This window comes from Taudactylus pleione, unplaced genomic scaffold (assembly GCF_031769625.1).
Source record: "Taudactylus pleione unplaced genomic scaffold, aTauple2 ptg000004l, whole genome shotgun sequence".
Lineage (NCBI taxonomy): Eukaryota > Metazoa > Chordata > Amphibia > Anura > Myobatrachidae > Taudactylus > Taudactylus pleione.
Genome location: NW_028284407.1, coordinates 2,516,466 through 2,537,933, shown reverse-complemented (window position 1 = coordinate 2,537,933; position 21,468 = coordinate 2,516,466). Strand labels below are relative to the sequence as shown.

At 44.1% G+C, this 21,468-nt stretch overlaps 1 protein-coding gene across 1 annotated transcript in view; it reads right to left on the bottom strand.

Annotated features, from left to right (window-relative positions):
* The window catches only part of CYBRD1 (cytochrome b reductase 1), a 45,803-nt gene extending 31,030 nt beyond the window's left edge, over window positions 1-14,773 (bottom strand). Inside the window, exon 1 of the mRNA XM_088470497.1 lies at window positions 14,501-14,773. Coding sequence (XP_088326623.1) covers window positions 14,501-14,732 — 232 coding nt within the window. The 5' untranslated portion in view covers window positions 14,733-14,773. The remainder of the gene's footprint in view (window positions 1-14,500) is intronic.
* Between the last annotated feature and the right edge of the window lie 6,695 nt (window positions 14,774-21,468).

The following is a 21,468-nucleotide window of genomic DNA, read 5'->3' as shown; positions in this document are numbered from 1 at the left end:
GAATAAGATTGCATAATGCAGGAAGGAGCTGGGGATAGCAGGTGAAGTCAGGGAGAGATGGTTGTGGCCCTAAGGGGTAAATGTACTAAGCCCCGGAGAGATATAAAGTACCATCCAATCTAACTAGTACCAACTAGAAGATAATAAATAGAATCTGATTGGTTGCTATGGGTAACATCTCCACTTCTAAAAACTCTCACTTTAGTAAATATACCCCTTAGCGTCAATTTTAACCACCTACCTGCTCATAATATTGTTCATCAATATTGTCCAATGGCTGGCTGGCTAAACTAAGCAACAGAGCAGCAGCTCAAACAGACATATGAAACATTGCTACACAGCAGTGGCAGACAGGATGGCAGTTTAAAAAACGACCCCATAGAAACTAAGAATGTTTTCATTAATCAAGAATTAGATCAGAGACCCGAGGGCAGTACAGGGAAATGGAGTACATATATTTATGTAGTCGAAGGCAGATTAAATGAAGAAAGGATTGATTCATTAAGTTAATTTAATTGTTTAGCTGACACTGGCACTAATGAGGATGTTGATGATGAGGATGCTGTTTGTGTAAGTCAGGCACGCGCGGAAGCAATTCTTGTGAGCAAGTTGGCAGCTCAAGTGGCACATGACATGACAACGTCTTCTCCTTTTCTGAGCTTCTCCCAAGAAACCCACTGGTGACGAAAATGAGTCAACTGAGCACACCAGAGTGACAACATTTTGACATCTGGTTAGGTCTAAAACAATTGCCTGAAATTAGTGACACCTCTACTGTGTACAAATGAGCATGTCAGACAATCCCTTTGACTACTGGGAGGAAAAAGGCAATTTGTAGCCCCATGAACTAACTTGCTATGCTTTGTTTAAGCTGCCCACCCTCAAGTGTGTACTTCCTCAAAATGTGGAAAAGATGAGGTTCATAAAAATTAACTATAAATTCCATGAGGAAGACTTTTCCTGCCTATTATGTCAAAGTACAGAGCTACTGTAATGATGGATTCCAGCAGGGATCAGGTAATATTGTGTGTGGTGATGAGGGTGAAGATGATAATGACATCATCTTTCCACTGTAGAGATCATTAACAACACTGTCAGCTGCCTTAAGCCCATTGGTAGCTTATTTTGTGTGGGCCTAAACCAAGCACTTCAGCCACAAAAGTGGCAATCCCTGTCACTGAAGTGCTTGGTTTGTTAAACTGTGCGTGTCCTTTTTAACCACTTGCCTGGCATGGTTGCATTTTTCTGACCACACCAGGCTGTGCATTATCTGATCTGGTCCCAATAATGCAACCAGTTAAACAGTGTGGACGTCTACAGGAAGAGAATCTTCCTGCAGCTGCTGCTGTCAGAGGGACCTTCCAGTCCCTCTGCTTGCCTGCACCCTTCCCCAGAGTCTGTTGTGCTGCCGATCACTGCTGATCAGTCAACACACCAGGACCCCCCAACCCAACAGCTGCAGAGATTAGTAGTCACTGGAAAAAAAAAAAGTAAATTAACCTCCCTAACCCCCTAAAGTGTACCTGGTGCCTGAAGTCATTGTGAAAATTAAAGTTGCTATGGTTGCAATGTTTCCGATGGTGGTGATCCGCTGTTCAAAAAAACTATTTATTTATTTTACAAATATTATTATTTTTATTTATTTTTTATTAAATAATTTTGGATAAGTTGAAATAGATGTTCTTCACAGAATTTAGAAAAAAAAATGTCAGTTAAGTGGTTAATAGACAACATAGTGATGGGAGGGCTCAAGGACAATTCCATCTTACACCACTTTTCTTTTCAATATGGGCTGTATTTTTGGGGGCATTGGAGATGGTCTTTTTTTGCATAGACAAACATTTTTATTGGTTATTGTTATAATATATAACTAATTTGCAAAACAGAATACAATGTTAATAACCAAAGATTCCTGACAAGGGTTGAAACAAGAAACCAAGAAAATTAATAGTTGCACTGCAAAGTTGCAAACACCAAATCAGCCTACCTTACATGAACAAATATTAGGAGACTGACCCACTACCCATACTATCCCCCCCCTCCTCCTTCCTAATTGGGTAACACACCCCTGTAGCACATTGGTGCACCAGAGAGTCTGAGTGATAATAATACCATGTTTTTCTCCTAAATCTAGTCCACAAGTAGAAAGATTTTCTGATATACCCATGGTCTACAAGCATTTCTGTTGACTGCTGTAAATAATTTCTCTAGTGCTTATTAGAATAATACCAAATAAACTCCATAATTATGTAACTTTTTTATTTTCATTTTCCTATTTTATCTTACATTTTCCTAACTCTACTTACTTTGGCTTTACAAATGTTACAGATGACTTGATAATGGTTGTCAGGATTTGGGTAAAATAATTCCACACATAAGAGGTGGATTTTTTAAGTCTTATGCCCAGGCATGACAATGGCCTTCTACTTACACAAACAACATCCTCATTAGCGCCGCTGTCAGCTACACAAATATCCCTCTCATTCCCATTGCACTTCCTCAGTAGCATCCTCAATTTCTATGTCACCATCTTTACTTGTGCTGCTCATCCCCACATTTGCAGATGGTGCAGAAATTGTGGAAAGGCTTCTATGCGAGTATAGTATCAGAAATGTCAGACTCACAGATAGTACTCGTGGACACCTTTAGACTCTAATCAGGGATTTGTGAGGTTTCTGAACACAGTTTGTTCTTCAGTGTTGTTTTTTGCACTGATTTGCCTGTTTTAATTTTGACACCTCTTCTAGACTTTGAGGGGTATATATTACTAAAGTGAGAGTTTTTAGAAGTGGAAAGGTTGATGATTCTAATTAACATTTACCTAGCATCTTCTAGAAGATAATAGCTAAAATCTGATTGGTTGCTATGGGCAACATCTCCACTTCTAAAAAAAACTCTCACTTTGGTAAATATACCCCTGAGTGAGGTGTTGCACCATCATGTGAGGTTACAGAAGAAAATGCCTGACTGACAGCAGCTGTAGAACCACCATTCACAAATAAAAGCCAAGGCCTGAGACTTTCCTTGCCACTGTATGTGGTGTATGGCATGTTGGCAAATTTATATTTTTGCAGGAAACTTTCCCTTTATTATTAGGGTGATGATGTCTTTTCTTTATCATTGTGAAATATTTTCTGAATTCAGGTGCCCTGTCCTAAACCCTCTATGCCCTTGAGCACCGTTTTTTGTAGATGTTGAAGTACTAATATCATTATGACAGACAGCAGCTGCAGCGCTAGTACTCGGTTGTTGTTCCTGCTCTTCTATCCAATGATCCTGATCCATATCGACTCACATTGTTTATTTTATTAATGCTGTGGCATGGCAATTACTGAGCGCTATTGTAACACAGTGCACTACCTGTCCCTTACCTCACACAACTTTTATTAAAAAAAGTTTTAATTTTTTTAAACAAATGACAATCACTTCTTACTGCGAGTCACACAGCGCTGATATTAATGGTGGACTGAACCTACTATATGTTATTTTTTAACGTTTACAGCACACTGCCCAGTGAACACATACAAGTTTTTATTTAAAGAAATGTTTTCTTGATTTTGTAACAAATGACAACTTTAAACTGAGACACACAGCACTGATCTTATTAACAGTGGCACTGCACCTACTGAAAGTTATTTGTTAATTACAGTGCATGAACCTGTCCCAAACGCACACATTATTCTTTTTTATTTCTATAATGGATTGTTAACCAAACAAGGACCTTCACTGTGATGACAGAGTGTGAAACACCATACAGCCCTTAATCACTGGTGAACTCCCCCCCCCCCCCTGCCTCCCTCATATCTCTCCCTTACCTCCCCTCTCTCTATTGTTAAGCTCATCTATTTTATTGATAGATTAGCTAGGATACCTGGCGTTGCCCGGGTTGAAGACTGGACCCTGAAGTGCACCTGCAGTCTTCAATTTTTTACACTGTCCTTGCCTATAACCTGGATAACTGTGCAAATTAGGAGTAAATGACAGTGCAGGAAGCGTATTCTCATACCGTTTGTAATAGGGTATAACAGACAGAAGCAGACTGACTTACAGAATAGAAAATCAGTACAGCTTCCAAAATCACTTAAGTTTCAGAAATCCCAATAGAACAGAGGAGGTGATTCAGCTGCGCACGGATATGATATCGCAGCTGCTTACATGGTAGCAGCTAAGGATAGCTGTAATATGGTAATGCAGCAGGAGGAGTCACGTCTCCTGCTTGCATTACTGATCTGGGCTGTGTCCAGGGATGCTGCATCAGATCATCTGCAAACCCTTCAGCCAGCTGAGTCACACAAGTCGACCACCGCATATGAGTAAAAGAGGCCAGGATATATCCGACAGCCGACGGAGGACCAGGCCTCTCCATTCCTTACCAACGGCGGCGACACGCCTCCGTTTTGGGAAATGGAGGCAGTCGCCACCCCCTCTCCACACACAAACAGCAGCAGACTGTTAATCATTGACAATCTGTTGCCAGACTGCGTGCAGGATCGCAATACGGGGCAGGTGCATGTACAGATACTCGCTAATCAGGAATCTGCGTGATCCCTGTCGCTGGGTCCGCATCTGAATCATCCCCTGAAATCACTCTGCAGACCATATCTAACATGGCTGCCAAAAGGGGGTATGTCAGGACTTGAGTCCCGATCCCAGACAGAAGGGGGCCCTGGCACTGTGTGGCTGTGACCAATCTCCCCTGCTGTTTGTAATCTCCATATGCACATTATTGACAGGATCAAAGATTGTGGATTGATTATGCTGTCTGCCACAGCCAGAATGTATTGAGTGCTGAGCTGCTCATGAGCCTGCCAGGAACTCTGCTAAAACCCCAAGGGCAGCTGCTGTAAGGTGAGACAGTGGGGTATATTTACTAAAGTGTGGGTTTTTAGAAGTGGAGATGTTGCTAATAGCAACCAGTCTAGTTAATATCTTCTAGAAGGTGCTAGATAAATGTTAAGTATAGTCTGATTGGTTGCTCTGTGCAACATCTCCACTTCTAAATACACGCACTTTAGTAAATATACCCCAGTGACTGAAATGCTAATAATGCACACTGTGTATGCCTGTGTTAGAAAAGTGATATAACACAGCACTTTGGAAGAGATGCAAGTGTGACAGTATGTGTATGAAGCCAGCCCCGCATCCCCAGAATATATTTAAGAGTGTCCCGGTTTTATGGGATTGTGTGACAGTGCATAGCACTGACGAAGTTCAAACCTAGGCAAAAAACGAATCTTGGTCAAACTACACCACCATGCCAAATTTGGTGGAGTTAGGTTCGAAACTCTGGCCATGCATAAAGGACAAACAGACAGGCAGACACTTTCTCGCTTATTATTTAGAGAAGTATTGGTAGAAAATCAACCTTATTGCTGAACACTGATAAATAGGGTCGCGGGGGGGGTCCGTGATCGTGGGGGTGGGGCTTAGCACCGGGGGCAGGGCTTAGCGCCGGGGGGGTATCAGCGGCGACCGGTCGGCTTATGCGCGGGCACTTAATCACGGTATTTTTTTCGAAAATACCGTGATAAGGCTCCGAAGGGGATTCGCAGGGACAGAGCTTTATCGCAAGCTCTGTCCCTGTAAGGGATTTGTAGTAAAGCCCTGTGATATTGCCTGAATTCACAATGCGAATTCACTCGGTAATATCACACTACAATCTGCATTCAATATGTGGATTGTAGTAAATAGAGCCCTTTGACACTTATGAAATGCTTGTAATTTAACTTCAGTATACCATAGTAACATCTGACAAAAAAATGGTCTAAAATCACTGAAGCAGCAAACTTTGTGCAAACCAATACTTGTGTCATTCTCAAAACTTTTGGCAATAGCTGTACACCACCTAACGAATGGAACCGGCAGGAACTTATTACTTCTGTAATACATGATACACCTGGCCACTTTGTGGACCATCTATTTTGAAGCTGAACCTCCTTTAACCAGTGACATTGCTGTCAGGGTAGACAGGGGAGGCAGAGTTTCCCCTGTCATACTCCTGAGAATTGATATAAAATTATTAGAATTATACAAAGAATATATTTCTAACTTATAAATATCTTCTTTGTTTATTGTAATCATTTTTATAGTTAATACTCACCAGCTTTGTGGAGCTCCCTGGGACTGCAGGCGGCAACAGCTCAGCCTCGCTTCTGTATAGTCAGACACTGCTTGCAGAGCTGGGGGACACAGCATAGGCAGTAAGCTTCACAGAAAGAGAGCTAACAGAGGCATGCCTCTGAATATGGGGGCGTGCCTTGAGCACTGATGGACACCTTGGATGTATCTTGTGACCAGGAAGTGCACTGCAGTGTTTAGAGATCGGAGCTCAGTCAGCAGCAGCAAGAGAAGACACAGTGATGCAGGTAGGAGAATCAATGGACACTGAAGCTTAGTGTAGTGAGAGGAGCATTATAGTGAATAGGGGATGAGACAGGCTCCCAGCACTCAGACCCATCTCCATGTGTGCCTCCCCAGCCAGTTACCTCACCACACATCACTGCCTTTAACTACTATCTAGCTTCTTTTACATATATTGGGGGAGATGTACTAAGCTTCGAAAAGTGATAAAGTGGAGAGTGACAAAGTACTAACCAATCCGCTCCTAACTGCCATTTTTCAAACGCAGCCTGTAAAGCATAGGTGGCCAAAGCGTTCATTGCGATCGACTGGTCGACCGCAGAGACTCAACAAGTTGATCATGTTGGCCCACCCAGCAGCAGCTAGCAGCATCCAATAAGCATCAGTGTGATTCTTATTGGCTGCAGCGCTGAACTGAAGCTGTGGCGGTCTCTGACCGCTGTCATTGTGACAGCAATATCCAATAAGATTCAGGCTGCGCTTCCCTTGCATGCTTTTTTTCTGAGAGAATTTTGGTTGAGGGTCAGCTCCTAATTTTTTTGGGAGCAGCAGTCGCTCGATAGTGGTAGTGGAATTTTAATTTACTTTAAGAGTCAAAAACCTTTCCCAATAGCGCCTTTGTTTTTTGGTTCTGTGTTTTTTTTTTCCTGTGGGGGCCAATGTGTGATTTCGGCAGGTCCTTGCTGTGCAATCACAACCCCTTTTTCATGCCACACCCCCTTTTTTCAGGCTTAGATCAGGAAAGATTTTTTTGGCTTTATAAGTAGATCGAGTCCTAAAGTCTGGCCACCACTGCTGTAAGGTGACAGATAGGAGATGATTGGTTGGTACTTTATCACTCTCCACTTTATCAATTTTCAAGGCTTAGTACATCTCCTCCAGTATCTTTTTACTAATTAACACACTCTATATTTATGTGTGCAATCCCGGTAATACTTTTGTTGGCATTCCGTCATACAGTATCTGTATTGACCGTGCTCGGTTCTGTATAAAAGCTTTCCCTGTTTATACTATAAAACCTTCAATAAAAAGATTCTTCAAAAAATAAAAGTTCTAGCTCTGGATGCCGTTATCTTTTAATGTGAATATTTCACAGAGGGAGAAAGGCAGCATTCCGGTAGCTGCCTCCGGAGATGGTTGGTTGGAGCCACTGTTAACCCCTGCAGCTAACGCTATAGAGCTTTATTTATCCGATAGTCACAAATTATACAGGAGGAACAAACATAGCTGCACTACATAGTACCATCTGTTGACAATATGTGCAATCCTTCCACTAGGGGTTCTTTCTGGGGCTTTCCAGACATGCATTTATGCTCAATGAAAGCTGTATATAATGCAGTATTTTGTAATCACACATAACTTCATATCTTATGTTCACTGAAGAAGCAGTAATCCTCTGGACTATCCTACTTAGCAGGCAATAGGTTAACAAAACAACTTTACATCTAATATGATGACCAGGGTTCTCCAATGTTTACAGTCTTTGGTCTGGATTTACTAAGCAGCGGTTTTGACCACGAAATGTAAAACAGCATTAACAGAAATTTCTAAACATGCCTGGTTTGGCACTTAATATTATTGCCATTTAAAATTTTGGGGTCAAAACCACCAGGAATAGGTGTGCAAAAGGAGATGTAGTCGGTATCCCGGCGTACAGAATGCAGACGGTCTGAATACTGGCGCCAAAATCCCGACAGGTCGTGATCCCAGAACTAGTATCCCGAAGGTAAGTATCGGGGTGTTAGGGGGAGGTTAGCGTAGGTAGCGAGGTTAGGGTTAGGCACCGGGTAGGGAATGGTAGGATTAGGGTGTCGGGAGGGGAAGGTTAGGTGTAGGCACTAGAGGGGGAAGGGGGAGTTAGGTTTGGGCACTGGGGAGGGGGTGTTGGGTTTAGGGTACGGGGAGTGGGAGGTTAGGTTTAGGAATTAGGGGGGAGGTTAGGGTTAGGCACCGTGGAGAGTGGGTTAGGGTAGGGGTTGGAAAAATACTTACCGTTACTTTCTATCGGTGTTGGGATGCCGCTGTCAGAATACCGCTGTCGGTATGCTGACCAGCGACATCCCAACAGCCGGGATTTCATACTCAACCCGTGTAAAAGCTGCCGCCTAGTAAATCTAGTGCTTTAAGTATCAGAACTAAGGGCCTGATTCAGAAATGGACGCCATGTTGATTTCGGATGCAAGCGGCCGATGTTTTTCCTCGGCGTATGCGTCTGCACATGCCTTTCGATGATCACTGCCTGGAGGATGCAGAACGAATCTGGACACAGAGAGAGACAATGTTAGTGGGCGTGCCTGGGTGGTAACAGGGGATGGGCTTGCTAGACATGGGCTTGTCGCAGCCAGCGACCACCTTTTATAGCAGTTGCACCGGCTGCCATGTTAATGGACTTTGTAAGCAACTATAGGGCAGCTCTAATGTCTGATGTTGTCTCTGATAGTGCATCTGATGCTGTGACTTATTATGCAAAGATTTGCTAGTAAGTCGCTGGGCGTCTCTGTATGAACCCCACCAGCTGCGGCAATAGCATAAAGACGCAGTCGCGTTGCATAAGAATACGCAGTCGCAGCTGCATTACCATCCACCCATAAGCATATTTATAATGAATGGATGCAGTGTGTGTGGGGCACACGGGCCCCTGGATGGCCCGCACTGCACCCAAAGTATACTTACCTTGCTCCAGCAAGCGGGTCCCTCCTTCTCTGCGACGTCATCTTTCCAGTGACATCTTTGGGAAGATGGCGCAACCAGTGGCGTCACAAGGGGGGTGTGGCCCGCACACGGGTGTCACCCGCCAATGGGTGACACCAAGGTGCAGGCTCCCCCTCAGTGACAGGAGCCGGGTGCTGCACTGTAGTATTAAGTGCAGTACTTGGCTCCTGTCACAGTGAGAGATCCGCCACTGCCCGTGCCTCCTGCACCCCCCCATTGATAAGTTCGCTTACCACGGGCCAGGGATCGGGTAGAAGCCGCGAGGCTATGCCCCCTCCCTGAGGCCATGCCCCTTTTTCGGCGGGCGCAGTGTGCATGGCGTCTCTCCCCACACTGGGTGTCAATGCAGGGAGGGACTGCATTGATCAGTGAAAGTAAAGATTCTGAGCCTGTGTCAAATACTTTGCTCTCCTGTACACATGCACCATCTTCCAGAAGATCACTGAGAGGATGGCGCCCGGGAGGAGGATGGGTAAGAAGATACGGGGGCCCAGAGGAGGGGGCCCGCTCCACACAGACCCCTTCGGGGCGTTAATACGCCCCTGCTTCCACCTCTGAATCAGGCCCCAATTCGCTTTATGAACATCTATAGTAACAATCTGTTACTATAAGGAGGAATTGGTAAACCAAAAGTATAGAAGTACCTAAATTTTATCTTAGCAACAGAACTACTGTACTTGGGAGATCACAGGTAACATAGAAGATTTTTTTTTTCTCTTTTTAGGGCTGGAAATAAAAAAAAACTTATTAGGAATAATTCAAAGATTGTCATTGTGGCTCCTGACGGCTGATTTCTCCTACATAAGGCTGCCTCTTCCATCTCCACCATGCAGTGAATATCAATACATGATTATCAGTACATAGGTGTTCCTGCAGTGCTTTGTCCATTTATATTGTATTTCATTTTGTATTCTACTAATGCTGGGCATACACTGCCAGATAAAATGTCTGTCAGACCGACAGACATTTTATCTGGCCGGCTGCCAGCCGCAGATGTCCGCGGCATACACTGTGAGAGAAATCTCACAGTGTATAGCCCGACATCCGCGCTCCGCCGCCGGAGGAGGAGACATTTCCCTGTTCCTTCCGTAGGAAGGAACACAGGAAATGTCTGTCTGTCGGCTGCGCTGGGCATACACTGCCCGATGCGGCCGACAGTTTACCGGGTAATATCGCATCGGACGGGCATGCTTGACAATCCAGCATGCCCGACCGAGCAATATTTAACCCCCGGTTGCCCCCCCCACGCTACAATTATGGCGGATCGTCCCGATAATTGCAGCATGTATGGCCAGCTTTAGTTTCCAACTAAATTTATAATAGCTCAGTTAATTGTTGCAAATCCCAAATGAATTCAGTTAGAAGGTTGGTGTAAATACAGGAACAAATAACTCCCAGGTGAGAAAGGTCAGGCTGACATCTAAGTGCATGGGACCATGACTCCATAGTGAGTGTACTGCTGGCAAGGATCATTTCTTCTTATGTGTTTATTTACCATGGTAGCAGGATAATAGTGCAATAAACTCTATGTGGCAGAGCCCATTATGATGGCTACAATATCCATTGTGGATGGTTAGACTGCACAGACCCTCAGGATGGATTCCTCACTAAATGAACCTTTTAACCATTTCATTTCTAAAGGGCTCAGGTCTGACAAGATGGGGGGAGCAGGTACTAATTACAGGTAAGAGGGAGGGGAGGCAGCGGACGGGCCCCTCCAACAAGCCCGAGCCCACCGCTGGACCCCTGCCTATCAGCAGCAGCAGCCTCTCTCCCATACCTAGCACACACTGCTGTGTGCTGGGCTGCAGTGGGGCCAGGGTGGCTCCTCTGCCTGTGCAGGGGAGAGCAATCACACAGAATGCCCCCCGGATTTGTCCCTGGCTGAGGGGTTTATGGTGATCCTCTGTTCACTGAGCTGCAAATATTCTTCAATTTGTTCATCTAAGGGGTTGTGGTTACACCTTCTGCTACTAGGCCACGTCCCCTGAAAATTAAAAAAATTCTGGGGCTCAGCTCAGATCTCTACGCCCCTGGCTCAGGGAACTCTATCAAACCTTTTTCCAAGTGAGGCCATTTTACATTTAGAACTTGTATTACGTTAGCATATAGGATCTCATTCAGACTTGGACATTTATTATAATATGTAATGCGTCTATAAAAAAAAGCTGCTGACCTGGCCACAAATGCGAAATGCATATGTAGCAAATGCGCCTGCCTCCCCATGCAAGTAACAACATCACCGCGAGTACCAAAGATGCTCAAAATCACAGTACACAATCCAATCATCCCAGTAAATGGTGAGTGCAGATAAGTACCCAAGTCACTTAGAGCACGTGAAATGCTAGTCCACCCAGACGCAAATAAATTATTATTTTATTTAGAGTGAACACTAACATATGGACAACATTCCCCTTTCCAGAGTAGTAAACACACTTTATTTTTGAAAAATGAGGATTGGGTCACTGCAATCTTACTTTAAATGACAGTTGCAGCACTTTAGTATTGATGCATTATTGCAAACTGAGTTAAAGCGTACCAGCGCTGGGTTAAAGGTGTATAAAAATTTTTTTTTGTCTTGGCTGTAGTGGGGTTACAAATTCCCTATACTGGTGTACTGCAGGTGGTATACAATCGGGAAGCTGGCTGCCTTAATACCGGCAGCCGGCTTCCCGACTGTCATATCCCGGCGAGGGTGAAATGCCGGGCGTCTAGATGTAGGCCCCCATACATCAGCATTCAGAAAACCACAACTGAACATTTTGAAGATTTGTTGCTCATGTTAGGATGTCCCAATCTAGCAATCTGTACCTATACATTACAGATTTTTTTATGCACTCATCTGCAAAATACAGAATTGCCACAATCAATTGCTGATGTATGGGGGCCTTAATACTGCATGCACACATATAGATATATGTCCAATCCGTCTGGTGGAAAAGAAAATCTGGTAATGTATGGGAGCAAATAACAATAGAAATTTGCTACAAAACACTGGAAAATGGACCAGATTTTCCTTCCCACCAGACAGATATCTATAGGTGTGTACGCAGCCTAAAGGCCCCCATACACTACACCTTTGAAAAAGTCACATGGCGTGTGACGAAACGCGTTAGTCATTGACGCTCCTTTCATTTAATACACCATTGTTATATTGTTGCAAAGATGCCCCTGATCCATGCCACACTAACAGGAGGACTACGGCTTTCACTGACGGAACGCTGATCCTTAGTATCCGGATACACTCTTCCGTACTCCAGCTGAATCTACGGGACTCTGGATCCGGAAGAGTATGCCCATCACTACGATCTTTCTATCTTCCGTGAGTACGTCCAGAGATCCAAAGTATACGTGGTCTGTCCACTGGAGACAGCCATCTTTAATATTGCTGTGATACATGCCCGGCTAATTGGCTGACCTTGTTTGTCTAAGAATCTGTGCAAGAAATACCTTGGTTGATCAAGTTGCATTATTGCTAACCATTGTCGGGACACTGTATATACTTCACCTAAGCCAGCAGCGGTGAAATACATCATTTAAACCAGACGATGAGTGTGTAATATACACATCTGTGAAGTGGAATGTAATTTAAAAACAACACGTAAAAACCACAACATACGGGACTGCTTCTGTGACCCTTTTTACTTTGCGTTTATACGATCATATCTGCACATTTGGGAGAAGCGAACATTCTAATATTTATTCATGTGCTAATGTTTGGGATTTCGGTAATTAGCAATATTAATTTTTTTTTATGCAACACTATCATATTGGTATTTTATTAGGTCGATTCCATGATTATTTGTATATTTTATAATGTGATTAATTTTTAGTGGGATATTTAAATTAATATTTGTACTTTTTTGATACGGTATATTGATTTTATTATACATTGGGTATCCAGTAGAATTATCAATGTTATACCCACCTTACCTGTCTCAATTTATTTAATTTATTACATAGAATGTATTTCTAGGGTAGATATCATAGGTAGCGCATACTATATTTCATGTCCATTGTCTATTTATCTCAAACCTACACAGAGTTTGTTTAGTTTTTGCTGCAACCCTTCATCACCCGTATTTTCATTAGTTTATTATTAGGTAATATCGCGCCGGATTATATTGTTGTTAGAGACAGTTCAGGCCAATAGGTCGATCCCCAGGCGCCGGGGTCGCCACATGTTGGATTTCACGGATTTGCCAAACACGATCGAAGTAGGATCGGGATTAGCAAATCAGGGATTTTTAACATGTAGAATTTCACCGATTCCCTGACGGATTGGCGGCTCCGGTCTGACCTGGGAATTGGCGGATTGCTCAGTAGATGGGTAGTATGGGGCCCTAAAGAAAGAGTAAGTAACTGATCATCTTGGAAAAACCAAGCTGCACTGCAGGTGGGGCAGATGTAAAATGTGCTGAGAGAGTTATGGTGCACACACACGGTCAGATTTTTCTTCAGATCTGAACGATAACGATTAAAAAAAAAAAAAAAAAAATCGCTCAATCGTTCATATCTGAAGGAAAAAACTGACATATCTGTCAGATCTGTCAGATGAACGATTTGAACGATGCACGTTCCCGATGGTCAGATAACGATATCTGACATCTGATGTGTTTGCAGTCAGACTTGGACGATTCCATACATTTTAATGCAGTCAAAAATCGTTCAAATCTTTGGTAAAATCGTTCATCTGACAAATCTGACCGTATGTATGATCCATTAGATCTGGGAGGGGTGTGTCCAAACTGACATCTAAATTACAGTTTAACAATAAAGCTGTCTGGCATTTGTGGGCTACATGCAAAAGCAGCCAGTATTTACCCTGCATGCAAAAAAAAGTATGCATGTATTTGCCTCCCTTGCATTGCAACATGGTTTGTCCAGGTACATAGAGCAAGTAACTATCTATTCCCAAATCTGAATCAGGCCCTCTGTGAGGAGACCTGGAAAACGTTTTGGGTCCTGAGGACTGAGTTTGAGAACCTATGGACCCACAGCTTCTAAATGAAGGTTGGAGTAAACCTGTAACAAAGTTTAACTATGTTAAACCCCCAGAGTTTCAGTTTCCTGCCAGATGTTGATTGTGTGGTGTAGAGAGTAACAGCAGCTACTCTGTGTAACGTATGCCAGTATAAGTGACGGTCTGGTATTAATGGAATGTGAATATAAAACTGATGCTATTTTGTTTTCGTACTAGGATATGCTGCATTCCCTACTTTTCACTGTAGAACAGAACCCAAAGTCCTGTGGCTCTGCCGCTGCTATGGAACTGCAAGTCCCAACATGCCTTGCCATCCTCTGACACGGTCAAAAGATGTTAGCAGCCTAAAGACAACCTAAACTGTCTGGTCTTACAATCTGGTACATAATAATAGTAAGACCAGGTATATAATATTCATTCACGTATATAGTGCAAAACACATACCAATGCCTTCGATGAAGATGAATCCTATGATGATTAATAAGGGATGCCAGTTAAATTCAGTACTGCTGCCATCCCATCCAAGCCCTTCAGCGTAGACGAAAATCCAGACAAAAGCAAAGATGATGAGAATTAATCCCAGTAGCAGCGAAGACACCAGGAAGAGCAGAAAAGTTTTGTAACCTTCCATCTTCAGCAGTCCATACTCCACTACTAAACTGTGCAGTGCCTGCATAAAGCCAGCCAGCACAGTGGGCCCACACCTCCTGCCCTCCCCTGATGTGATGGAAGAAAGGAGGAGAGTGGATGGAGGGGGGGGTTACTCGCTGGGAGCATTTACTCTGTTAAAATAACAGGAAGAATGTGTTGTGCAACTTCATTCTGGCTGTGGTCCCACAGACCTCTAAGCCTCATCACAATTAAAGTATCAGTGGCAAGGTTGGTACAGAACCGTATAGAAATCCAGAAAGAGAAATTAACTTCTAGGCAGTTGTTATTTATCACATCCTGTTTAAAGCCAGATCAGGGTGTTTTATATCACACACAACAGTATTGCAGATCTTCCAAGTACGCATTTTAAAAATGGAGTCGCACAGGGTGCGCAGTCATGTCTCCTTAATGACAAAGTACAAGTTACGTGCTGGGACCCTCCACGTTATGGGAAGCTCCACAAGTGACCTGAGTGCTCACATAAATCACAACACAGGGGGCGCTGAATGTAATAGATTAAATGACGAGGAATAAATGAATAAATAGATAGAGGCCCTGTAAGATTGCTGCTGCTGAAAACAGAACAGGCAGAAAATACTGTAGCAACAAGGTGGAGCGCCGTCATATTACATAGACCAGTATTATAAAATGGTCAGATTTCAAAAATGTTCTCAGACCAATATTGATTAAGAATCAACGACTAGATAAAGACACACAAATACATCTAAAAAAAACAATAAATATCACATTTAATAAGGTTAAAAATACAGCTTCTCTGGTAACCACAGCTCAAATCATACTGAAGTGCAGATGGTAATGATTTCTCAATCAATAAAGAGCATCTTGTGTGGATCGAATCAAAGTCACAAATAAGGATCAGATGGTTTCTAGGTTGGATACAATGTAAGTGTTTAATAATGTTTTGGTTCCTTAGTAGTCCTCACACCTAGGGGCGCAACTGGGTAATTGAAGGCCCCATAGCAAAAGTTTGTAAGAGCCCCTATGTCAGGTTTGGATTATTTTTTGAACCCGGAGTGGATACGGGAGAAGAAACTGGAACGGGTTTGCAGTATTGAAATGCAGCAGGTTTAATATTAGTATTATAATTCATGAAATGGTGATAAATAAATTAACTGCCAAAAATAAAGTCCAAGTGATGTGTGGCTGAAAACAAATGTCTGGCAGGAAAACAAACTCTAATTAGATGGGAAAGTGCATGATAGGATGCTGAGAGTAAAACACAAGATGCTCCAACCTGATTGACCCATTCAGGTCACATGCCCAAAACCAAGATGGCGGCACCCAGCAATCCCCAGCATGGCAGCGCTGCCATGCTTACCTGTCACCACATGGCTTGTACCCCTCAGACATCCACGCGCCAACCTCCAGACACCAGCACCCCCACTGGTAGGACTGCACCGAAGCACCCGCACAGGCAGAGACCGCGACTCACCAGGTACAACAACTCTGGTCATGACACCCTATGTACCATCCAATAGTGATAAATGTATATAACACATGTAACTTTGACAAGGACGATGGGCCCCCTAAGCTCTGGGCCCCACAGCAGCTGCACACCTTGCAACTATGGTAGTTACGCCCATGCTCACACCCCTATTAGCACAATGAGTCTCTCAGGATTATAAACTGGTATAAATACCAGAAAGTTCTTAAAACAGGCACTGTACAGAGGAAAATTGTTTACAGTTTTATTATAGGCATAGAACCGCTGCTGTAGATGCCTGTGAATATGCTCAATCCAGCATCACAACTGAGCGGGCAGTGGGTTAATGCATATAGCAAGTAAATTCACGTTGTTATGTCTAATGACAGACAGCTACATGTTATGCCTTGGGAGGCCAGTACATTTCTTGCAGTAAAGTCCCGATCAGAGGTCCCGGAGCTGGTCAAATTGCTGACCTGGCGTATGTGCAGATGTGGCCAGAGCCGCCCTCCTGCTGGAACTCCCAGGCCGGTCTGCGGTATATCACCAGATGAAGTCCGGGTCTGTGAAGGGGTGAAGAGCGATGAGCGGTAATCACTGAAAGATAGGAGCTTGGCTGTAGAGCGCAGAGAGCTGCTGATGTAGTAAGGGGTATGGCTTACATTGTGGAGCTGGACATAAATGCACTTGTGCGTAGACATTTTGGAGGTCATTTTCAGTCGGGCGCAATGTTCACTTAGTTGGCAATTTTATATTTGTGAATACGTCTCAATCCCTAAAAAGAAGTCGAATGGCACATGTGTCACGTAGTGTGTCCGCCCAGTCGCAGGAAACTGGAATGTATTGGGCGCTCCTGGGCGGTGACTGGGAGGTGGCTATGCAGACACACAAGGACAATCCTTCTCACGGGCGTGTTATGGGAGTGTTGTGGGCGTGTCGCAGGAGTGGTTTTGGACTCAGATGCTTAATTTCATTGGGAGACAGTAATCTGACAGAGATTCTGCACCTAGCATGGGACTGGTCCAAGTCCCGATGGTTTTGACTGCAAATTACATTCCAGCCATTCCACATTGTACAACAGAGAAGGGCTGATACTAGCACATACTTGCTGACCTTTTGGCTGCCTCCTCCAGGATGAGGCAGCCAGGTCAGAACTGCACTGGGCGGGGACTCGGCGTACGTACAGTAGGTGGGTCTGGCGGCATGTTGACATGATCACATCACCATAGTCCCACCCCCTCTATGCCATGACGAGATTACTGGCATTGAGGAGTGGGGGACGGAGCCACAATGACATGATTCAACTCGAATTGCATCATCGGCCGCCTGTGCTGCCCACTACACTGGGAAAGTGGGCGGCCATGGTCGCGTGGCCTCAGTAACCGTGACACTTGTCCACCTTTACCAGTGGCTGGAAGCACCACCGGATTTTCAGGAGCCTCCTGGCCATTCCGGAAAGGTAGGAAAGCATGTACTAGCTTTATGAAGTACTATGCAGGATTATGTAGATTAACTTGTATATTTACCTAATCTACAGTATATGATGAACTTATATATTTACCTCATCTACATGAACTTTACTCTTGAAGTTTTATCATTTTACTCTTATGATGTTTGAATAGCTGTACACAAGCAGCACTTATTGAAAGTGTAGTGTATGACTACTGTAATAACAATAAATTAGCTATTTTTACCATACCACACTCTCGACCACACCTTATTTTCACTTTACCTCACCCTCCCTCACACTCACGCAGCAGCAGAACACTTACGGGACAAACGCGGACCAGCAGCAGCACCACCGAATCTGGGCAAGTCTGACAATACTTACCTTATCGGCAGTTGCATAACAGTATCTTTGGGGTCTAGATGCTGATTGGTTGGTACGTTATCTCTGTTCACTTTATCTCCATCCAAGGCTCTTCCGTTCCTGGTACTGCGTATTCTATTCGAGGTGGAGTGACCGCACGCATATGTGCAATCAGTGATGTGCGGTGAGGTCAATGGCTGGGGAGGCAAACAAGTATAAGAACACAGTTTTTATAACAAAACTCTGGAGCATGACAGGGAGTATGATAGGGGAGGGAGTATGATAGGGAAGGCTCTGCCTCCCCTGCTTACCCTAACCGCACGTCACTGTGTGAAATAACACTGGAGATGGTGGAGATGGAGACAGTAATATGCTGACATAAGATATCGGGGAATTATATTAAGGAAATAGATCTAATATAGGAACAACCAGACCTAAGTTATTGCACACGGGACCTCTATCCATGTGAAGGACTTTTGTACACAAAGGATTTTCGTATATAAGAACACCCTACCCACAGCTATTGGACTTATATGTACAGAGACAATTATTTATAGAGATTGGCGACTCCTTGGAATCTGGGACATATAAGACATATCCTGAGAAAGAATACACTATATCAGGGGTGGTCAACCAGTCAGAGGCAAAGAGCCCAAAAATATCTGTAGGTATGTCAAAGAGCCGAGATCATGCACAAGCTGAAGGCGCATGTGCAAAAAGGGGCATGACCAGCTAGGCTACGCCCCTGGTATGATGTTTGTAGGAGCATGTAAATGCGCATGCACACAATCACTTTGGAGGTAACTATTAAAGGAAAAGAAAAAGCCAGAACAATATTACCAGATTCACATAAAATACACTGAAACAAGCCAGATCCACATAAAATACACTGAAAAAGCCACATGAAAAACATAAAAAAAGATTCACATATTACAATCCAACCCCCCTGATGTCACTTCAGACCCTCCATGTGTCACTCCAGCCCCCCTCATTTGTCACTTCCACTGCCTCTCATGTGTCACTCCAGCAGTCATTCGTGTAACAGCAGATCCCCATGTGTCACTCCAGCACCCCCATTGTCACTCCAGCAACCCCCATTGTGTGACTTCAGCAGCCCCCTATGTGTCACTCCAGCAGACCCTCTTGTGTCACAACAACAGACCCTCATGTGCCACTCCAGCCCACCCCCCACTCTCTCCCTGGGTCACTCCAGTCCAGCCACCTTCCCCGACACTCCCTCCCACTCCACGGGCCACTCCAGCTCCCCCACGTCACAAATAAAATGAAAAAAAAACAAACAAAAAAACCCCACAGCTCTTACCCTGTTGTGACAGTCTGTGTCACGTAGGTAGGCTCCGGCGTCTGCGACCACATCCTCCTCGTGGCTGCAGCTTCAGTCGCAAGTTGAGCTCCACCTCCTGTTTTTGGCATGACATCACATCGCCCATACATGCCTCTGGAGCGGAGCAGACTGCTGCAACAAAGGACGAGCCTCCCCTGATCAGATGCTTGCCTATCAAAGGAGGCAGTAAGTGTCAGTCAGGGGAGCCGAATCAGAACAAGGGAAGAGCCACATGTGGCTCAAGAGCCACAGGTTGGCCACCGTTGCACTATATCATCAACATACAGACCAGTATTTAGGTATCGGTAATACCAGTAAGCACCTATGCAGTATGCACAAACATAAATATATACTAGCATTAGCATAAAGTTGCAGATGAGACTACGGCAAAACATGCTAACGCGGTCGCAGCAGCTTCCAACTCAGTAACTGCATGTTACATAGGTGCAAGTATTAACTTACATGTCAGTCGAAAGATGTATAGAATAAGCAGTGAATCTTTCACTATGATATACACACATTAAACAGTGATCATTTAAACAAAAAACTCTTCCATCTCTTTGTGGAGTAAAACTACAAGAATTTTTTTCTTGAACTGCTAAAAAGACAAATAATTGATTCATAGTTTGCGGAGATAAGAAAATATTCACAATTTACTTCTCAAAAAAGTTGTGTGTATAATGAAAGCCAGGGCTGTAACAGGGCACAATTGCGCCCTGTGCCGGTCCGCGCGCATGACATCATTATGTCTTGCAGAAGGAGGCGTGACTGGCAGCTCAGGTTAGTGCAGTACTGGCTGGGCTTCATTTACCGTGCAGAGTGCCCATCTGGAGCATTCACGGGGCCAGAAATCATGTCAGGAAACCTCTGCCCCTACAGCGCCACTAACCTTTTATACTCAACCAGTATAAAACGCACAATGGGCCTGATTCAGAGCTTGGAATAGAGTAAGAAAGAGTTTGTTCAGGTACAGTTATTTGCTATTTCTTAAGGTGCGTACACACTGGGCGAATAAGTGGACGACTGAACGATATCGTTATCGTTCACTATATCGTCCATTTTTTCCACCAAAACGATGAACGATAACGACGATGTGCGTTCCCACGGGTCATTCGTCATTGTCGTTCATCGGGTAAACATGCAGGCCAACCTGACGATATCGTCAGGTTGCTGCATGTTGGGGAATGGGGGAGAGAGCCGGGCGCTGAACGATATCATTAATTATATCGTTCAGCGGGTGTGCTCAATGTCATGAACGACATTGAGCACAGCCTGCCGGGGACACACTAGACGATATCGCTCAGGGAGCATATCGTCTAGTGTGTATGCACCTTTACTCTGGGTCTGATCCATTACGGATCGCTATATCAATCGCAGCTGCAATTATGCACGCAGTCTCACTACGAAAATATGCTAATGAATGCTATCGCAATGCCATCCCAGCCTAACATAAGGAAGCCCACTTTACCTTACACACATTGGTAATACTTAACAAGACTGCGAAACCATCGGTAACATCGAGCACCATCGGAGTCTCACTCACACTTGCACAAGGTCTGACCTTACTCAGGAATTGCTAACCTCATTGCACGCAGTAAAAGGTCAAGCTGCATATGGCATCTCAATGGCTAATTAATGCACACCACTGAAACGGCGTTCCAACGCACTGGCTCACTTGCGTTTCGCCGACCACCCACCCGTCACCACCCACAAATGCTCACTTCCTGTCAATCATTCTGCGATGGGTTTGAGCCGTCACTGCGATCACAGTGGAGTCTTCACACACTACGATGCATACGTAGAACGCAACAATTGGACGATTGCGTGCGTAATCCAAGTTGCGACCGGTAATGAATCAGGCCCTCTATTACTAACTCTGAATCAGGCCCAATGTTTGCTGTCAGAACCACCACTTTATATTTATCTTAAATATAGGAAGAAAAGTGGCAGCTTTTCAGACTAGACTAGAAGATAACAAATGCTAGTAGCAAATAATGGTGGGGATATACTGTAGGGCTCTATTTACTAAAATAAAGTGAAAAAGGGTGTTTTCACACCCTTTTCACATTATTTTAGTTTCACCTATGGTTACTATAGGGCAATTGGAGTAGAATTCGTAAAATTCTACTCCAACCCCTAAGTATCACTTATTTTTAGTAAGCAGA